The 16,437-nt window shown below is 39.3% G+C and overlaps 1 protein-coding gene across 5 annotated transcripts in view; it reads right to left on the bottom strand.

Annotated features, from left to right (window-relative positions):
* ABHD18 (abhydrolase domain containing 18) overlaps positions 1-16,437 on the bottom strand; it is a 42,435-nt gene that overhangs the window by 14,011 nt on the left and 11,987 nt on the right. For 3 of the 5 annotated variants that reach the window (XM_026647816.2, XM_026647815.2, XM_029910662.1), the window contains exons 3-8: positions 13,224-13,308; positions 11,841-11,941; positions 9,557-9,635; positions 9,381-9,465; positions 7,870-7,897; positions 5,068-5,206 (exon numbers count right to left, since the gene is read on the bottom strand). In XM_026647816.2, the coding sequence (XP_026503601.1) occupies positions 5,068-5,206; positions 7,870-7,897; positions 9,381-9,465; positions 9,557-9,635; positions 11,841-11,941; positions 13,224-13,308 (517 nt within the window). Of the gene's footprint in view, positions 1-5,067; positions 5,212-5,682; positions 5,778-7,869; positions 7,898-9,380; positions 9,466-9,556; positions 9,636-11,840; positions 11,942-13,223; positions 13,309-16,437 lie in introns of those variants that run through there. The other 2 variants (XM_026647819.1, XM_026647820.1) reach the window with 2 other exon arrangements.

The raw sequence follows: 16,437 nt of genomic DNA, 5'->3' as shown, positions 1-16,437 counted from the left end.
GAGGCTTACGATGGTTAGGAAGACCCGCAACACCTGTGCCAGCACTGCTTCTGTCTCCTCCACCTGCGCCTCTAGCCAGACAGAGCGCCTGAGCATGGATGCTTCTACCCAGATCCTGGTGTGGTTTTGCAGAGACTGTAACTTGCAATTTCCACTTACTGATATCCAGGCTGGGGGGACCATCCAATGTGAAAGGTGCCTGCTGGGTGGAAACTCTCAGGCAGCAGGTGGGAGAGCTACAGGAGGAGGTGGCTAGGTTGAGAAGCATCCAAATCCACGAGCAATTCCTGGACAGTGTCCATGTGGAGACAGCTGAGGTAGCTGTCCCAGTACACAGGACTGCTGATACACCACTGGTGGAGGAGGAGATGGCTCAGGGTGGACACTGGCAGCTGGTTACTTCTGGCAGCAGGCAGTGCTCCACCCCTGCTCCGAACCCTCCCGCTGTGGTAATAGGTAACCGTTATGCTCTTCTTGATACAGGAAAGAAGGCATCACCCCCTACAGTAAAGGAGGAGAAGCCTCGTACCCCTAAGGCTGGGAGGTCTGCTGCCACCACTGCGAATAGGAAACGTAGGGTAGTGGTGGTCGGAGACTCTCTGCTGAGGGGGATGGAGGCGCCCATCTGTCGCCCTGACATTTCATCTCGGGAGGTATGCTGCCTGCCGGGAGCCCGTATCCGAGACGTTACAGAGGCATTGTCGAGGATTATCCAGCCCTCTGACTACTACCCCATGCTACTCATCCATGTGGGCACAAATGATACTGCGCGGTGTGACACTGAGCGGATCAAGAGTGACTACAGGGCTCTGGGAGTACGGGTGAAGGAGTTTGGAGCACAGGTGGTATTCTCTTCGATTCTTCCTGTCAAAGGTAGGGGCCCGGGCAGAGACAGATGCATCATGGAGGTGAATGCCTGGCTGCGAAGATGGTGTCGCCAGGAGGGCTTTGGCTTCCTAGACCACGGGATGCTATTTGAGGAAGGACTGCTAGGCAGAGATGGCGTTCACCTTTCGAGGAGGGGAAAGACCCTATTTGGACACAGACTGGCTAACCTAGTGAGGAGGGCTTTAAACTAGGTTCGACGGGGACAGGTGAGCAAAGCCCGCAGGTAAGTGGGGAACATGGAGACCTGGGAGACGGGTCGGAAACGAGAGGGAGTGTGGGCTATATTGGCAGAGAGAAAGGAGGGTCAGGACAAAACTGGGAGGAAAGATCAAACCAGTATCTTAGATGCCTATATACAAATGCGAGAAGTATGGGTAATAAGCAGGAAGAACTGGAAGTGTTAAATAAATACAACTATGATATTGTTGGCATCACTGAAACTTGGTGGGATAATACACGATTGGAATGTTGGTGTGGATGGATACAGCTTGCTCAGGAAGGATAGACAGGGGGAAAAGGGAGGAGGTGTTGCCTTATAAATTAAAAATGTACACACTTGGACTGAGGTAGAGATGGACATAGGAGATGTAAGTGTTGAGAGTCTCTGGGTTAGGCTAAAAGGGGTAAAAAACAAGGGTGATGTCATGCTAGGAGTCTACTACAGGCCACCTAACCAGGTGGAAGAGGTGGATGAGGCTTTTTTTAAACAACTAACAAAATCATCCAAAGCCCAAGATTTGGTGGTGATGGGGGACTTCAACTATCCGGATATATGTTGGGAAAATAACACAGCGGGGCACAGACTATCCAATATGTTCTGGACTGCATTGCAGACAACTTTTTATTTCAGAAGGTTGAAAAAGCTACTAGGGGGGAAGCTGTTCTAGACTTGATTTTAACAAATAGGGAGGAACTCGTTGAGAATTTGAAAGTAGAAGACAGCTTGGGTGAAAGTGATCATGAAATCATAGAGTTTGCAATTCTAAGGAAGGGTAGAAGGGAGAACAGCAAAATAGAGACAATGGATTTCAGGAAGGCGGATTTTGGTAAGCTCAGAGAGCTGATAGGTAAGGTCCCATGGGAATCAAGACTGAGGGGAAAAACAACTGAGGAGAGTTGGCAGTTTTTCAAAGGGACACTATTAAGGGCCCAAAAGCAAGCTATTCCGCTGGTTAGGAAAGATAGAAAATGTGGCAAAAGACCACCTTGGCTTAACCACGAGATCTTGCATGATCTAAAAAATAAAAAGGAGTCATAAAAAATGGAACCTAGGACAGATTACAAAGGATGAATATAGGCAAACAACACAGGAATGCAGGGGCAAGATTAGAAAGGCAAAGGCACAAAATGAGCTCAAACTAGCTACAGGAATAAAGGGAAACAAGAAAACTTTTTATCAATACATTAGAAGCAAGAGGAAGACCAAAGACAGGGTAGGCCCACTGCTCAGTGAAGAGGGAGAAACAGTAACAGGAAACTTGGAAATGGCAGAGATGCTTAATGACTTCTTTGTTTCGGTCTTCACCGAGAAGTCTGAAGGAATGCCTAACATAGTGAATGCTAATGGGAAGGGGGTAGGTTTAGCAGATAAAATAAAAAAAGAACAAGTTAAAAATCACTTAGAAAAGCTAGATGCCTGCAAGTCACCAGGGCCTGATGAAATGCATCCTAGAATACTCAAGGAGCTAATAGAGGAGGTATCTGAGCCTCTAGCTATTATCTTTGGAAAATCATGGGAGACGGGAGAGATTCCAGAAGACTGGAAAAGGGCAAATATAGTGCCCATCTATAAAAAGGGAAATAAAAACAACCCAGGAAACTACAGACCAGTTAGTTTAACTTCTGTGCCAGGGAAGATAATGGAGCAAGTAATTATCCATCTGCAAACACTTGGAAGGTGGTAAGGTGATAGGGAACAGCCAGCATGGATTTGTAAAGAAGAAATCATGTCAAACCAATCTGATAGCTTTCTTCGATAGGATAACGAGTCTTGTGGATACGGGAGAAACTGTGGATGTGGTATACCTAGACTTTAGTAAGGCATTTGATACGGTCTCGCATGATGTTCTTATCGATAAACTAGGCAAATACAATTTAGATGGGGCTACTATAAGGTGGGTGCATAACTGGCTGGATAACCGTACTCAGAGAGTTGTTATTAAATGGTTCCCAATCCTGCTGGAAAGGCATAACGAGTGGGGTTCCGCAGGGGTCTGTTTTGGGACCGGCTCTGTTCAATATCTTCATTAACGACTTAGATATTGGCATAGAAAGTACGCTTATTAAGTTTGCGGATGATACCAAACTGGGAGGGATTGCAACTGCTTTGGAGGACAGGGTCATAATTCAAAATGATCTGGACAAATTGGAGAAATGGTCTGAGTTAAACAGGATGAAGTTTAACAAAGACAAATGCAAAGTGCTCCACTTAGGAAGAAAAAATCAGTTTCACACATACAGAATGGGAAGAGACTGTCTAGGAAGGAGTACGGCAGAAAGGGATCTAGGGGTTATAGTGGACCACAAGCTAAATATGAGTCAACAGTGTGATGCTGTTGCAAAAAAAAGCAAACATGATTCTGGGATGTATTAACAGGTGTGTTGTGAGCAAGACACGAGAAGTCATTCTTCCGCTCTACTCTGCTCTGGTTAGGCCTCAGCTGGAGTACTGTGTCCAGTTTTGGGCACCGCATTTCAAGAAAGATGTGGAGAAATTGGAAAGGGTCCAGAGAAGAGCAACAAGAATGATTAAAGGTCTTGAGAACATGACCTATGAAGGAAGGCTGAAAGAATTGGGTTTGTTTAGCTTGGAAAAGAGAAGACTGAGAGGGGACATGATAGCAGTTTTCAGGTATCTAAAAGGGTGTCATAAGGAGGAGGGAGAAAACTTGTTCACCTTAGCCTCTAAGGATAGAACAAGAAGCAATGGGCTTAAACTGCAGCAAGGGAGGTCTAGGATGGACATTAGGAAAAAGTTCCTAACTGTCAGGGTGGTTAAACACTGGAATAAATTGCCTAGGGAGGTTGTGGAATCTCCATCTCTGGAGATATTTAAGAGTAGGTTAGATAAATGTCTATCAGGGATGGTCTAGACAGTATTTGGTCCTGCCATGCGGGCAGGGGACTGGATTCGATGACCTCTTGAGGTCCCTTCCAGTCCTAGAATCTATGAATCTATAACCTAGCTAGGGAAGTATTTTCATGTAAATTTGGCTCCCACCGATGTAAGTGCCTCTCTATGCTGATTTAGTAACACCACCTCCCTGAGTGGGATACAGTCACAGCCAATGTGATTAGGTCGAGGCAATGTCAGTTTAGACACTCCATTGCTTACATAGACTGTTACTGGCCTCCAGGAGCCATCCCACAATGCCCCACATTGACAATACAATCAATACAAACGCTCCTGGTGAGGATGTGCACCGCCAACACAAGGAGACAAGTGCACACATAGAAGTGATTTAATAACTGTGGTGGCTTTATGCTGACCTAAGTTAGATCAACATAATTTTGTAGTGTAGACATGGTCTTACACAGAGTGTCACAGCTAAACACAAGACGGAACAGATTGTTTAGCATAAGTAGTTAACACATATTTCAAAGGACCATTCAAGGTGAAGTGGCCCATTAACGTCCCTCCAGTCATAGGGAGGAAAGGGGAGAGGGAGAAAGCAGCTGGGGAATTGTTAGTGGGTTATAGATTTTTGTAGTAAGCTTAAATCCAGTAATTGTATTCAGTCCATTATTTTTAGTGTCTAGCAGAATTACGAATTTAAGTTCCCAGGCTCATTCTTTTGAAAGGTTTGTAGAGGTTTCCTTTGCGGATGAGGACTGTTCACCCACAGGGTCTGAGCCCTACAGTCTGGGCTAAATTAACAGATTAAGCAGCATGACAATAAAAGTTATTGAGAATTACACTGCTACAACCTGAACATTCATCTGTAAGAGAGTTTTATGGTATATATACAGTGAGAATACATCTGCATATTCTCAATAATGGCATGTCATGCCTAAATATCAAGTTATATTGCTCGTTATTCTAAACTTGTTCATGTTAAAATAATCAGCCTATGAACACTGTAAATGTTAGGTTTCCCTAGTTATTAATATACATATATAATGCCAAGAAATAATAAAAAAAAAGATAAAAAATTTCTAACAGTAAATATAAAGGCTTACATGTCCTCCCATGGATATTCCAGTCATCCCTAGAGGTCCATAGCCCTCTCTCTCTAGCCAGTGCAAAAGAGCTGCTGATTCTAAAACAAGAGCTCCTCCCATCACAAACAGGTCCGAGACATTTTTTAAACTTGATCTTCTTTCCTCACCAGAAAAGAAAAAAGAAATATTTTATTTTCCAATATCAGATGTGCACAGTCTTCATTTAATCAGTCTACTTTTACTCTTAAACAGACCCTGGTCATACTCCCAATGAAGCCAATGACTGAATTTCTATTGAATTCAATAAGAGAAGGAGTGAGTCCAAAGTCTTCAGTATCTTTCTGCATTCAAGGCCCACAGGATGTGTGTTTGTTTCTTCTTCTTCTAATTTTTTGTGATCCAGGCTTAAATGAGGACTAGAAATAAGCATCTTCTAAATTACTAGTGTAGAATTAGGGAACACCATATCTTCAAATAACTGAGGTACTGCAAGCACTGGAAACTCATGAGCAGTAATTTTCTGTGCTATGAAGTAACAACGATCCTTTTTGTTTTAAATCAAACAAAGCTAAGTGATACAGTGCTAGGTATACAAGATGTCATTGGCAGAGACAACCTCTTTTCCTTATTTACCTGTTTTACATCACTGAAAAATTGCATACAACATGTGAAGAACAATCAGAAAGTCAGCTTTGGGAGCAATCATCAGTGCCACTGTAAGACTGAAATTATAAAGTGGGAAGTTTGTCACTGCACTGAGAAATCCGTGTAGTGTCTCCTACAATGCATTAAACAAATTTAAAGAAAACAAAAAAGAAAAATTGAAAGCTATTCAGTTTGAACTCTCACAGTGACCAAAAGTCTAGTAGTTGTTTGCATATTGGGGCTCAACGGTGCAATTACTCCATGTGCTGAACACTTTTAAGTGAATGGAGTATGGCTTACAGAACAACTATAGCACTGTGCTTGGACAAAACAGTTTATTGTAAATATTATCATGTTTTTGACATCATGTCTCTAAGTTACAGAAGGCTATAGCCCTCTTGTGCCAAAATATCACTATACTTGGGATACATTTTGAGGCAGGAGTACAGCCTATTAGAACTGTTCTGTAAGCCATGGGAGAAGCAAGGATATCAATGGCTGTTGTGGACCAATATTTTTAGGATATTTTAAACACTCCTCCTATTGCTTAATGCTTTGTTATTAAAGGTACTTCAGTTCTCTACTATGACTGTCATGCTAATTCAATGATTTACAAGTACATTCCTTAGAGTGCTACTACTGCTTTGAAGCCTTCTACTGAAATGTGCAAATTGGAGTTTGGGACAACAGAGCATTTGCCCATTATCTGCAAGATGGAAGTATTATTCTATCAAGTTGGACAGCTGTGACTAGTGCATAGAATTTGCATAGTGGAGGAAAGATTTTTATACTTTTTTGTTTTTCTGAGGTAAATAATATGCCAGTAGCAGAAAACCCACTAACTATATTCCAGCATTGTACCTACCTGGTGTATCTTAACATTTGGCATTTTTAAAATCACAGTATCATCAAAACAATTATATCTTTAAAAACAAAACAAAACGTATCTGTCAAAGACAACACTTTCCCAAAAAATCCTTTATTGGGATTTTTTTAAATTAAGATTTACTAAATTATTCAGACCAATAAACTAATTATAATGCAGCAACAATTACTTTGGAAGGTACTCAAAGCTATTTTTTGTACTGCTTTTAACTTTCACTTCTCTCAAAGGAAACAGAGAGTCCTGTGGCACCTTTAAGACTAACAGATGTATTGGAGCATAAGCTTTCGTGGGTGAATGCCCACATCGTCGGATGCATGCAATACATCTGTTAGTCTTAAAGGTGCCACAGGACTCTGTTGCTTTTTACAGATCCAGACTAACATGGCTACCCCTCTGATACTTCTCTCAAAGGGTAAATTCTTAATTAGCTTTTAAATTAGAAGAAAATTAAATGTTTAACTTGTGGCAGATGTTAATGAAGCACTACTGAAAGCAACAAGCTCTAAGAATTGTAGTTTAAAAACAGATTAGTTTCCTCTTCTTTTTGGAAATAGCTAAGCAAGCAGAATTAAACCAGTCTTTTTAAACCAGTCACCTCCATTTAATCTTTTTATAACTATTCATTTGCAAGGAACATCTGGCACACTAACACCTTTATTTTGCCTCAGATACAGGATCTATTGTCCTATTTATATTCTAGCACTTGCAAATACAAAGTCCAACCTTTTGTTTTGTTTTATAAATTAGTCCCTAAGATTAGGCTTCTAAGTCCATATTTAGGCAACTGAATAAGTGACTTGATTTTCAAAGATGCTGGGTACGCTGCAACTCGCACTAGCATGAGCTTCAGGGTAACCAGCATCTTTGAAAATCAAGTCACTTATTCAGTTGCCTAACTTTAGACACTTAAATGTTGCCCAATAACTATTTCTTCAAAGATACTCAATATTGCACAAAAAAATATGTTGTTGTAGATTTTGGACAAGTGCAATGTACAAACTGGTAAAATGCACTGTTTCTTAGTTGCACCCTTGCTGATGTGGTTTTTTTTTAAAAAGTCCATCTACTTTGGGTGGAAAGTGCGAACCTAGGCATTTAAGCATCAAAATCCACATAAAGCAGTCAAGCAAAGTGTCTACAACTTCACATAAACAAGGTATAGCTGAGCCAAGTTTGCTGCTATTTATAACACATTATCAAGGTTTCTATGTTTTAAGTTTCTGGTCTTCTTAACAAACCCAGTGTCTTGAGGACAGAAAATAGCTGTGAGAAGTAATCTTAATACTTACATTTGGTCCTTAGGTTTTCTGCAGCCATGTAAAGACTCAAGTTAAAGAAAATAAACAAATGTAAATATATTCATTTTCTAGGCATCACTACATAACTTTTTATTTTAACTCTTACATTTTAAAATTGAGACAAAAATTAAAAATCACTTATGTCAGCAGAACAATGAAGAATTAAATTCTGTAAATTAAGTTATTACCCAATTACATTGTTTTACTGGTACAAAATAAAATCAAGTGTAAATTGTGATGAAGTCATTCATAATTTAGGACAGTGCGCTAATGAAGTAAGTGGTAAAGGAAAAAAATGAAGTGTGATAGTCTGATTCTTCTGAGTGAAGCCTGGTGTAGGCATTTGGAGGCAGTTACCCAACATTGGAAAGGAGGATGGATTCAGGCTGGTAGCTTGTCAACAGAGAGAAAAAATGCCTAAAATGTTCGTGATAAGGCAGGTGAACACTATCAAAGGGATTTGTAGTACCAACAGTTTGTATTCAACAAGTGAAGGCAGGAGAGACATTTTGTCCAAAAAAAAAAAAAAAAAAAAAAAAAAAAAACAACAACAAAAAAAAAAAAAAATTCCCAAACTAAAAAACGAGAAATAAAGGAAGGTGGTTTGGAAGTTTTTTTTTTTTTTTTTTTTTTTTTAAAGTTCAGAAGAGCAACATCTTATGACATAGCCAGTCTAACACATCATCTGCATTGTATTCCATGGTTATGCACTTAGAGATACCACTTTGGTTGATGTAATAAGATTACAGTAAGAAGTCACGTCTCTATGACCAACAGCCATATCCCTACTTTCAACTGATCTATGCCAGTGGCTCTCAACCTTTCCAGACTACTATGCCCTGCATACCCCAAGTTTCACCTCACTTAAAAAACTACTTGCTTACAAAATCAGACATCAAAATACAAAAATGTGTCACAGCACTCTATTATTGAAAAATTGCATACTTTCTCATTTTTACCATATGATTATAAAATAAAGCAATTGGAATATAAATATTGTACTTACATTTCAATATACAGTATATAGAACAGTATAGACAAGTCATTGTCTGTATGAAATTTTAGTTTGTACTGATTTCACTTGTGCTTTTTATGTAGCCTGTTGTAAAACTAGGCAAATATCTAGATGAGTTGATGTACCCCTGGAAGACCTCTGTGTACCGCTGGTTGAAAACCACTCATCTATGCAACCTGTACCATTTTGATAAAATAATCAACAAAGAGTCCTGTGGCACCTTATAGACTAACAAATGTATTGGCGCATAAGCTTCCGTGGGTGAATACCCACTTTGTCAGACACATGACGTATTCACCCACGAAAGCTTATGCTCCAATACATTTGTTAGTCTATAAGGTGCCACAGGACTCTTTGTTGCTTTTTACAGATCCAGACTAACACGGCTACCCCTCTAATACTTGATAAAATAATGTTATTCTATCTTCCTCTCCTTAGTTAGCACTTTGAGACATGTTAAAGCATTTTGTTTTCAACAAAAGGATATAGTAAGGGTTTTCTAACAATAGAGAAGCCATGCAAGCCTCTTTGATCATTGGACGGGCCATTAGTGTGCGTCTTCTCCAGTAGTACTAAAGAGGAAATGTTTAAACAAGAATACAGTTAAAAGATTACTGTTAAACTTAAAAGTATTAATGAGAAATTAAAGTTTTATATACTTACATGATCTCCAGTGCCTGCTAGATGAATGCACACAGGTTTATATTTGCTGTTCCATCTCTTGGGTATTATGAATTGAAACCTATCAAAAGCACACTATTTAATATACATGATAACACAGCAAGGTATTCACACTCATGCAAGTTAAACCACCAAACTACACCCTGAAAAAACAGTTTGGTTACATGCTCAGGCAAACTGCTATTAGTCTAGCAATATAATTTTTTCATGAATGAAATTAAGAACACATCCAGAAGTTTTCACCTTCAGAAAGTCACAAGCACCAAGAAGAAAGGGAGTTATGAGCGGAAAGGTCACACTCCAAATGAGATTACTACTTCATTACTGTATTCTAAACTTTACCGAATAGAGACATGGGGCCTGAGATTAGGCAAGTGTGGCTAGATCCCCTAAACAGCACACACTTTTCTCCTTAAGTGGGGGGGAACTGAAACTGAAAATTAAAAAGGAACTATAAAGTTGTTTTTTAAAAAAATACAGCTAACAAGTGTTTCTATATAAATATAAAAAAACTGTTTTCCCTTCTTCCCTTCTCTCCTTCCCACCCACCCCCACAAAAAAAGTCACGCAGTTTCTTCTGTTACTCCCTCCCTTACCCCCCACCAAGCTTTTCTCAGGCCAGCTGTAACCTACACAAGCAAACCACTTCTGTTGAGCTATTGGTATTTCACCACAAGGGGGTGTCCTGTTGTAATAAAACTTGCTTCTTTAGCTAGTTGTGTGTAAACGTTTTTGCATAAACTATCCATATTTGAAAAGCACACAAAGTCTACCAAAGTGCTGCTTTTCACACATGAAAACTACTTAAAGCTCAAAATAACTTTTATTAATGGATTTAATTTGATGTTATGAGCTTGAAAGAAAATCAACTTGTCTTTATCTTACCTAATGTATTTTGGATTTTTAATAGCACCTATAACTTATCTAACCACTGCATGACAGTATGTGGAAACTATTAGTAAATTGCATTTTCAGATGTGGTATCAGTTAGGCCAGGAATTTTAAGTAGTGACTCCCTTTATACCCAACAACAGGGAGTAAAAAGCCTACTGAGCATTTTTTGAATAATGTCTTCAGAGAAGGTAAGCTGTAACAAAACAAAAACAAAAAACAAACAAAAAATGTATTGACTGGTCACAGCTGTTGATGTCATGACACCAAGGCCTCCTAGATTGAGGTAAATTTTTATGCCCAAAGCAAAGCTTGAAAAACTTAAGACTTCTGCTAGCAAGAAGTCTAGCTCTGCTAGCAAGAAGCCAATAAAAATGATGCTCCCCACCCTACCTCCAAAGCAAGGCTCGGTGGACACCCTGATGAGAACATTAGTATACCACCACCACCCAACTGCTTGAGTGTGTAAGCATGACAAGACTTCTTCAAGGGTACTACTACGTTGTTTGGCTTCTCAAATAGAAAACATAGGCCAAATTCAATGTATGAGCTACACTGAAGTTAACATGTGCATACATATATGGTTAAATTCTGATAATAAAAGTGGAATAAGTTAATAAATATGGAGTGTTTCTTAGGAAAATACAGAAGTGAGAAACTATTTTCTTGGATAAACTGCTGGCCTTTACAAAAATTCATATTTGCAAGGGAATTGCATTTCTCCATCTTGGACATGCGATGTGAGTTGTATCTCACAAACAAAACAAGTATTTTTAAAAAAGGAAGAAATCAGTCTCAAAACATTACTTGATGTTGTGGCAGACTGACAAAGACTAGTAAATCCAAGTCAAGGCTGTTTGTTAGTACTTTTGCTTATATATGAATCATTTCCCTCCCTTTACAAAGGAGGTAGGTAAGAACAGATCATAGTCATATTAGAATTCTCTGGCTTTCCTGTGTCAAAACTAGTTATCAAAATACAGTTATAGATGTTCCATTAATTATTTTACTAAATGAACATGTAAAACTTTTCTAATGGGATTACATTTCCATTCTCAGAATTAAACCACTTCTTTCACATAACACGTCATGTTTTGCTAGGGCCACCTCCAATTTAGAATAAGCTCATCTAGAAAATAAATCATTCATCCAAGGATGGAACCATCAAATGAACTACCTGTGTTTTCATTCTAACTTAAAACATCTAAATATTTTTCAAACAGAGATCACAGTCTGAACCATTTTAAAACAAAATTGAGTATTCGGATTGTAGCTGTAATAAAGACTGTAGTATAAGTAATTTTTATAATACAGATTTCTTTGATTTCTCTACAGAGCTAGTTTCAGAACCAAACTGTTACTTCCTTTTCCTTACCTTGCTATGATGGATTCAGTTGGCAGGATATTGGGAATGTAGTGAATCAAAGGGGAAATGAAGTGCCCATCGAGTATTTTACAGTCTGATTGCTCCTCAACCTATGGAGAGAACTGAAAGTTAAAAGTGTGTATGATCAGCATACATTATATGCACTGAAGGCTGAACATTAATATATGGGTTCCTAGGCTGGAATCAAATTTTAGCACAAAAATCCACAAGCAGTTTTGAAAGTATAATTTCAATCATCACATTACATGAGCATTAAAAAAAAAAGTCTACCACAAGCCTACTCACTTAAATAAAAATCAGCTCAGTTATAACAAAATTCAGTTTTTAATGCAATTAAAGCCTAAATGGGGTTGGGGAGGGTATTTGTTTGTTTAAAATTTATTTGTTTAAATTTTTTAACAATTCTTTAAGATAGGACATACCTGTGTTTTCTCCCATGCCACCCCAAAGGATGGGGAAAACTTCACAATAAAATCTGTACAGCTATTGCTCTATCCTTTTAAATCCCTTCTTACAACTCATCTCTGCAATGATGTAAAAATCTGTCTGCTGATGATGGCCAGACAGATGACTAATTGTAACAACTTCTCACCTTCCCATTCCTTTCTTCCTTACTAACTCCCACGGTCCTGACACTCCCCTCATACTACCTCTACTCTCAATGAAAAATACCAAAATATCTAGTTTACAGAACCATGCCAGTCACCATTTTCATTTGCTTGTATGTTACTTCTCCCTCCCAGCCCTTTATTTATAACTTTTGGATTTTATAATCTCAGGGGCAGGATTGTCTCTTATATGTGTCTGTGTAACACCCAGCACAACGGGTCCTTAAATCCTCACTGGAGCTTTTGAGCACTACCATAATAAGTGTTTCTTTAATAATACTGACTGGCTACATATCTAGTTACATGCAAAGTACGCTTTCTTCTTTTTCCCAGTGGAATCCTATAATCTCCAACCACCTCTACACCTTCCCCTATATATTTACTCCTTTCTTGAATATTTTCACCAAAGAACAGCTGGGTGCATCCCTCTGGAATCTTTCAATGCTACTCCTCAGTCAGAGAGAGGAACTACTAGCGAGAGAAGCAAACTACATACCGCCCCTGCAAATGCTTACCACGTTCCTTCTGCCACTCTGTTAGCCCAAGATCATGCCCTGAATTCTGATCCCAAATCAGTAACATATGCTGCACTGAAATTGGGCTGAGCCAAAATATCAATAAAACCTACAATCCACATTGCACCAAACCTAACTACTTTCTTCTCCAGTACAGAGAGCTTACTAAAGACTTCATTTCACTTCACTCGTACATAATATGTGAGAACATAATTTTAGTTACAGTTACATTTTTTGCTATTGAATACCTTGTCAATGAACACTGGATAATCTCTTGAAACCAGCTTCTGGCATTTTTCCCGGTTTCCAATAATCTTTCTGAATTCAAATATTCTGTTAAAAAGCAAGATACAGAAGAGAGTCAAGCCTTTTTTAATGGAGTATTTCTTTACATCAAAATCAGAAGTCATGCTTTTATCTGAATTAGTACATCTTTCCTGTATGAAAGAGGCTAACCTAAAGGAGAGACAAAGACCAGGAAGTTATTTAATTTAAAAATCAACTTCTCATTTCTGGGTAAACCAGCCTAGTGAGAGCTGTATCAGTCTGGCTTTCACAGAAAAGGAATGGCTAGAATTGTTTTACTACACTGCTTGGTTTCGCCAAGTTTTTAAAACATTATGTTATAACTTTTTTTATGAAGACTTAACTTCGAATTTCAGCCTAGGTCAGATTAAGGCATAAACATTATAGGCCCAGGCCTAGGATACTAGCTCCTGGAGTCATGTGATTACACCATTCATTTTAAGAAAACTTAAGTTTAGTCCTCACTGTTGCAAAGAAATACTTGAAAGTGTAGCCTAATTGATGCAGTGACACCTACCTGAATCTGCAGATTATGTGAAATAATAGATCTGAGAGGGGTTAACTGCTACATGCACCTCAATAGGGTGTTAACTGCAAGACCTATGGCTCTAGAGGACCCTGTCCAATACTACCTCAGAAGAAAAGTGAAACGGTGGGTCCGCCCACCACAGCAAATTAGCCCAGGACCCAGGGTGTAACACTGGATATGTCTGCACAGCAACTAGACACCGGCAGCTGGCCAGTGCTAGCCGACACAGGTTCGCGGGCTGCAAGTCTGTTTCATTGCTATGTAGACTTCCAGGCTCAGGCTAGAGCCTGGGATCTAGGACTCTCCAGGGTGGGACAGTCCCAGAGCTTGGGCTCCAGCCTGAGACTGGAAGTCTACACAGCAATGAAACAGCCCTGTAGCCTGAGCCTGAGTCAGCTGGCACGGGCCAGCCACAGGTTTTTCTATGCTGTGTAGACACATACCCACTGAGGCCTCACTCCTGCCTCTTCAGAGTGAGGGAGAGGGGACTGCTGCTGCCAAGTAAGACCAGAGACAAACATATAGGGCCTATGCTACTGCCTTTGTCTTGCTTGGAGAGGAGGCAGGCCAGTTTATTGCTGCTACTTGGGATGGGGACAGGGCCATAGCAGAAGGCAAGGGTGTTGGGGCAGAGTTTTAATTCAATCTCAAATATGGTAAAAATGGTACTTATGTGATCCCCTATACGGAAGCCAACTACAGAACACCGCTAAAGTGACATCTCCAGCATGGAATAAAGCTTAGTAAAGTAAGTTAACATTAGCTAAGCCTACTACATAGGGACTAGATCTTGCATTGGCAGGGGGGAAGTGGGCTAACATTTTTTCCAGCAATAGCTTATGACCTTTGCTAGGACATAATATAAGAATAAGAGCTGGCAATAAATCAACTGGCATGCAAAGTATCAGTGTCTCTAAAAGAGAACACTGGTGAGTGGCTAGCTCTCAACCTCTTTGTATTTTCTGTTTTTCCTGAACCTTTACTCAGGAAGAAAATTCCAGTAGATGTCAGGGTCAGAACTACAGTCATAATTATAGGTACATTTGCACCTGCAATATATATCAAGCAACACATACTTCCCTAGTTTTACAATATGTTATTACACACATGGAATATGCTTACCCCCCCCCCCCAGTATATCCTGCAATCTAACCAATTTCTACTCCACAATATAGTATTTTTAACTAGTTGGTATGTTTGGGTTTTCGTTTTTTTAAATCCCTATTATACAGAAATGTGAATTATAACAAATGCCTATAGTTAGTTATAAAATAGCTTCCATTTTAACCCATTATTTCAGATACATGTAACTAGACAGCTTTCTGGAAAATATTCAAGTGCTTTTGTCTGACTCTACTGATTTTCTGGGAGCATTAGTGGTTGAGAGATAATTCCCCCAAATGTTACAATATCTCTGGTGCATCTCATCCAGATTACCCTTTGGAATTTTATTTTGAACATATTTAGGAAATGCCATTCTGTTTTTCTATATAAATGCTCGTAACGATCTGAAAAAGTGACCCTGTTACAGAGTTACAAAGAAAATAAACTCATCTTCAGCAAATGCTTCCCTTTCCCATTCATCCAAATTAAAATGAGTTTGATCCTCAAAAGGATGACCTTTTCTAATAATAGAATGTTACATGTAACAAACAGCTCTGAAGTTTTCCCCTAATCTATTTTCAATGGAGAGAGACAGGGTTGAATGGAAGTTATGAAGTCAGTTGGTATTGGGCCAAAATTCTCAAGTGACTTGCCGTACAACAGATCAACTCCCAAAATTAGCATTAACCATGAAACCCTGTCCCAGGGACTTCATAGGATGAGAATGGGGATTCCTACCACTAGTTTCAGAACTAGCAGCACAAATTATGAGCATTTTATACAACAAAGAACTAAAGGAGTATGGTTGAGGTTGGAAAATTCCCATTACATGCAGATGAGATTGTTAGATACCAATATTAATTAGTGCAGAATATACCACGGCAAATACAGTCATTTAGTCCAGTGGAGTTTTACCAGGGTTAATCTGGCCCATAATCTTTAAACTGTGAATGTCCTTTCACTATATGAAAAAAAGTCAGTCAATACAACTCTGCCTTAATGCCCACAAAAAGGTCAAAAATGGACAATATGAATTTTATAGTCCCCAGAAAGTAGAGTTTTAAAGTTTCAACCTCTGGTTTCCTTACCAGTTATAAAAATACCATAAATTAACAACATTGGGGGGGGGGGTCTAGTTGCATTTACTTTTAACTATTTAAGTCATATAAACTTAGCTGACATCTTGGAAATCCCAGTCATCTCCTGAGAAGTTGCTGGAAGATCCAGCAGTCATCAGGCTGGTTTGAAGCTATAACAGTTCACTGAAGACGACAAAAATCACTGTCAGGACATGTTAGGCTTCTTTCTTCTGAAAGTCCTCTTGCTCACTCTCTGCATCAGGTGCATGATATGCCAGATGAGTGAGACCTACAAGGGAAGGGTAACCTTGCTGTAGTTGCCTGAGAGGCAACTGGAGTCTTGCGAGTAGGATGCATCCCATATAGGATTCAGAAAGACCGTGACTGCATGAGGTTCTGGAAGGGGGTGCAGGCCATGATGGGTCCCGTGCAAAGTACTGCTCG

Source organism: Terrapene carolina, unplaced genomic scaffold (genome assembly GCF_002925995.2).
Source record: "Terrapene carolina triunguis isolate 2854851 unplaced genomic scaffold, T_m_triunguis-2.0 Scaffold66, whole genome shotgun sequence".
NCBI classification, from domain to species: domain Eukaryota; kingdom Metazoa; phylum Chordata; order Testudines; family Emydidae; genus Terrapene; species Terrapene triunguis.
The sequence above is the reverse complement of the archived record's forward strand: the minus strand, read 5'-3'. Positions and strand labels throughout refer to the sequence as shown.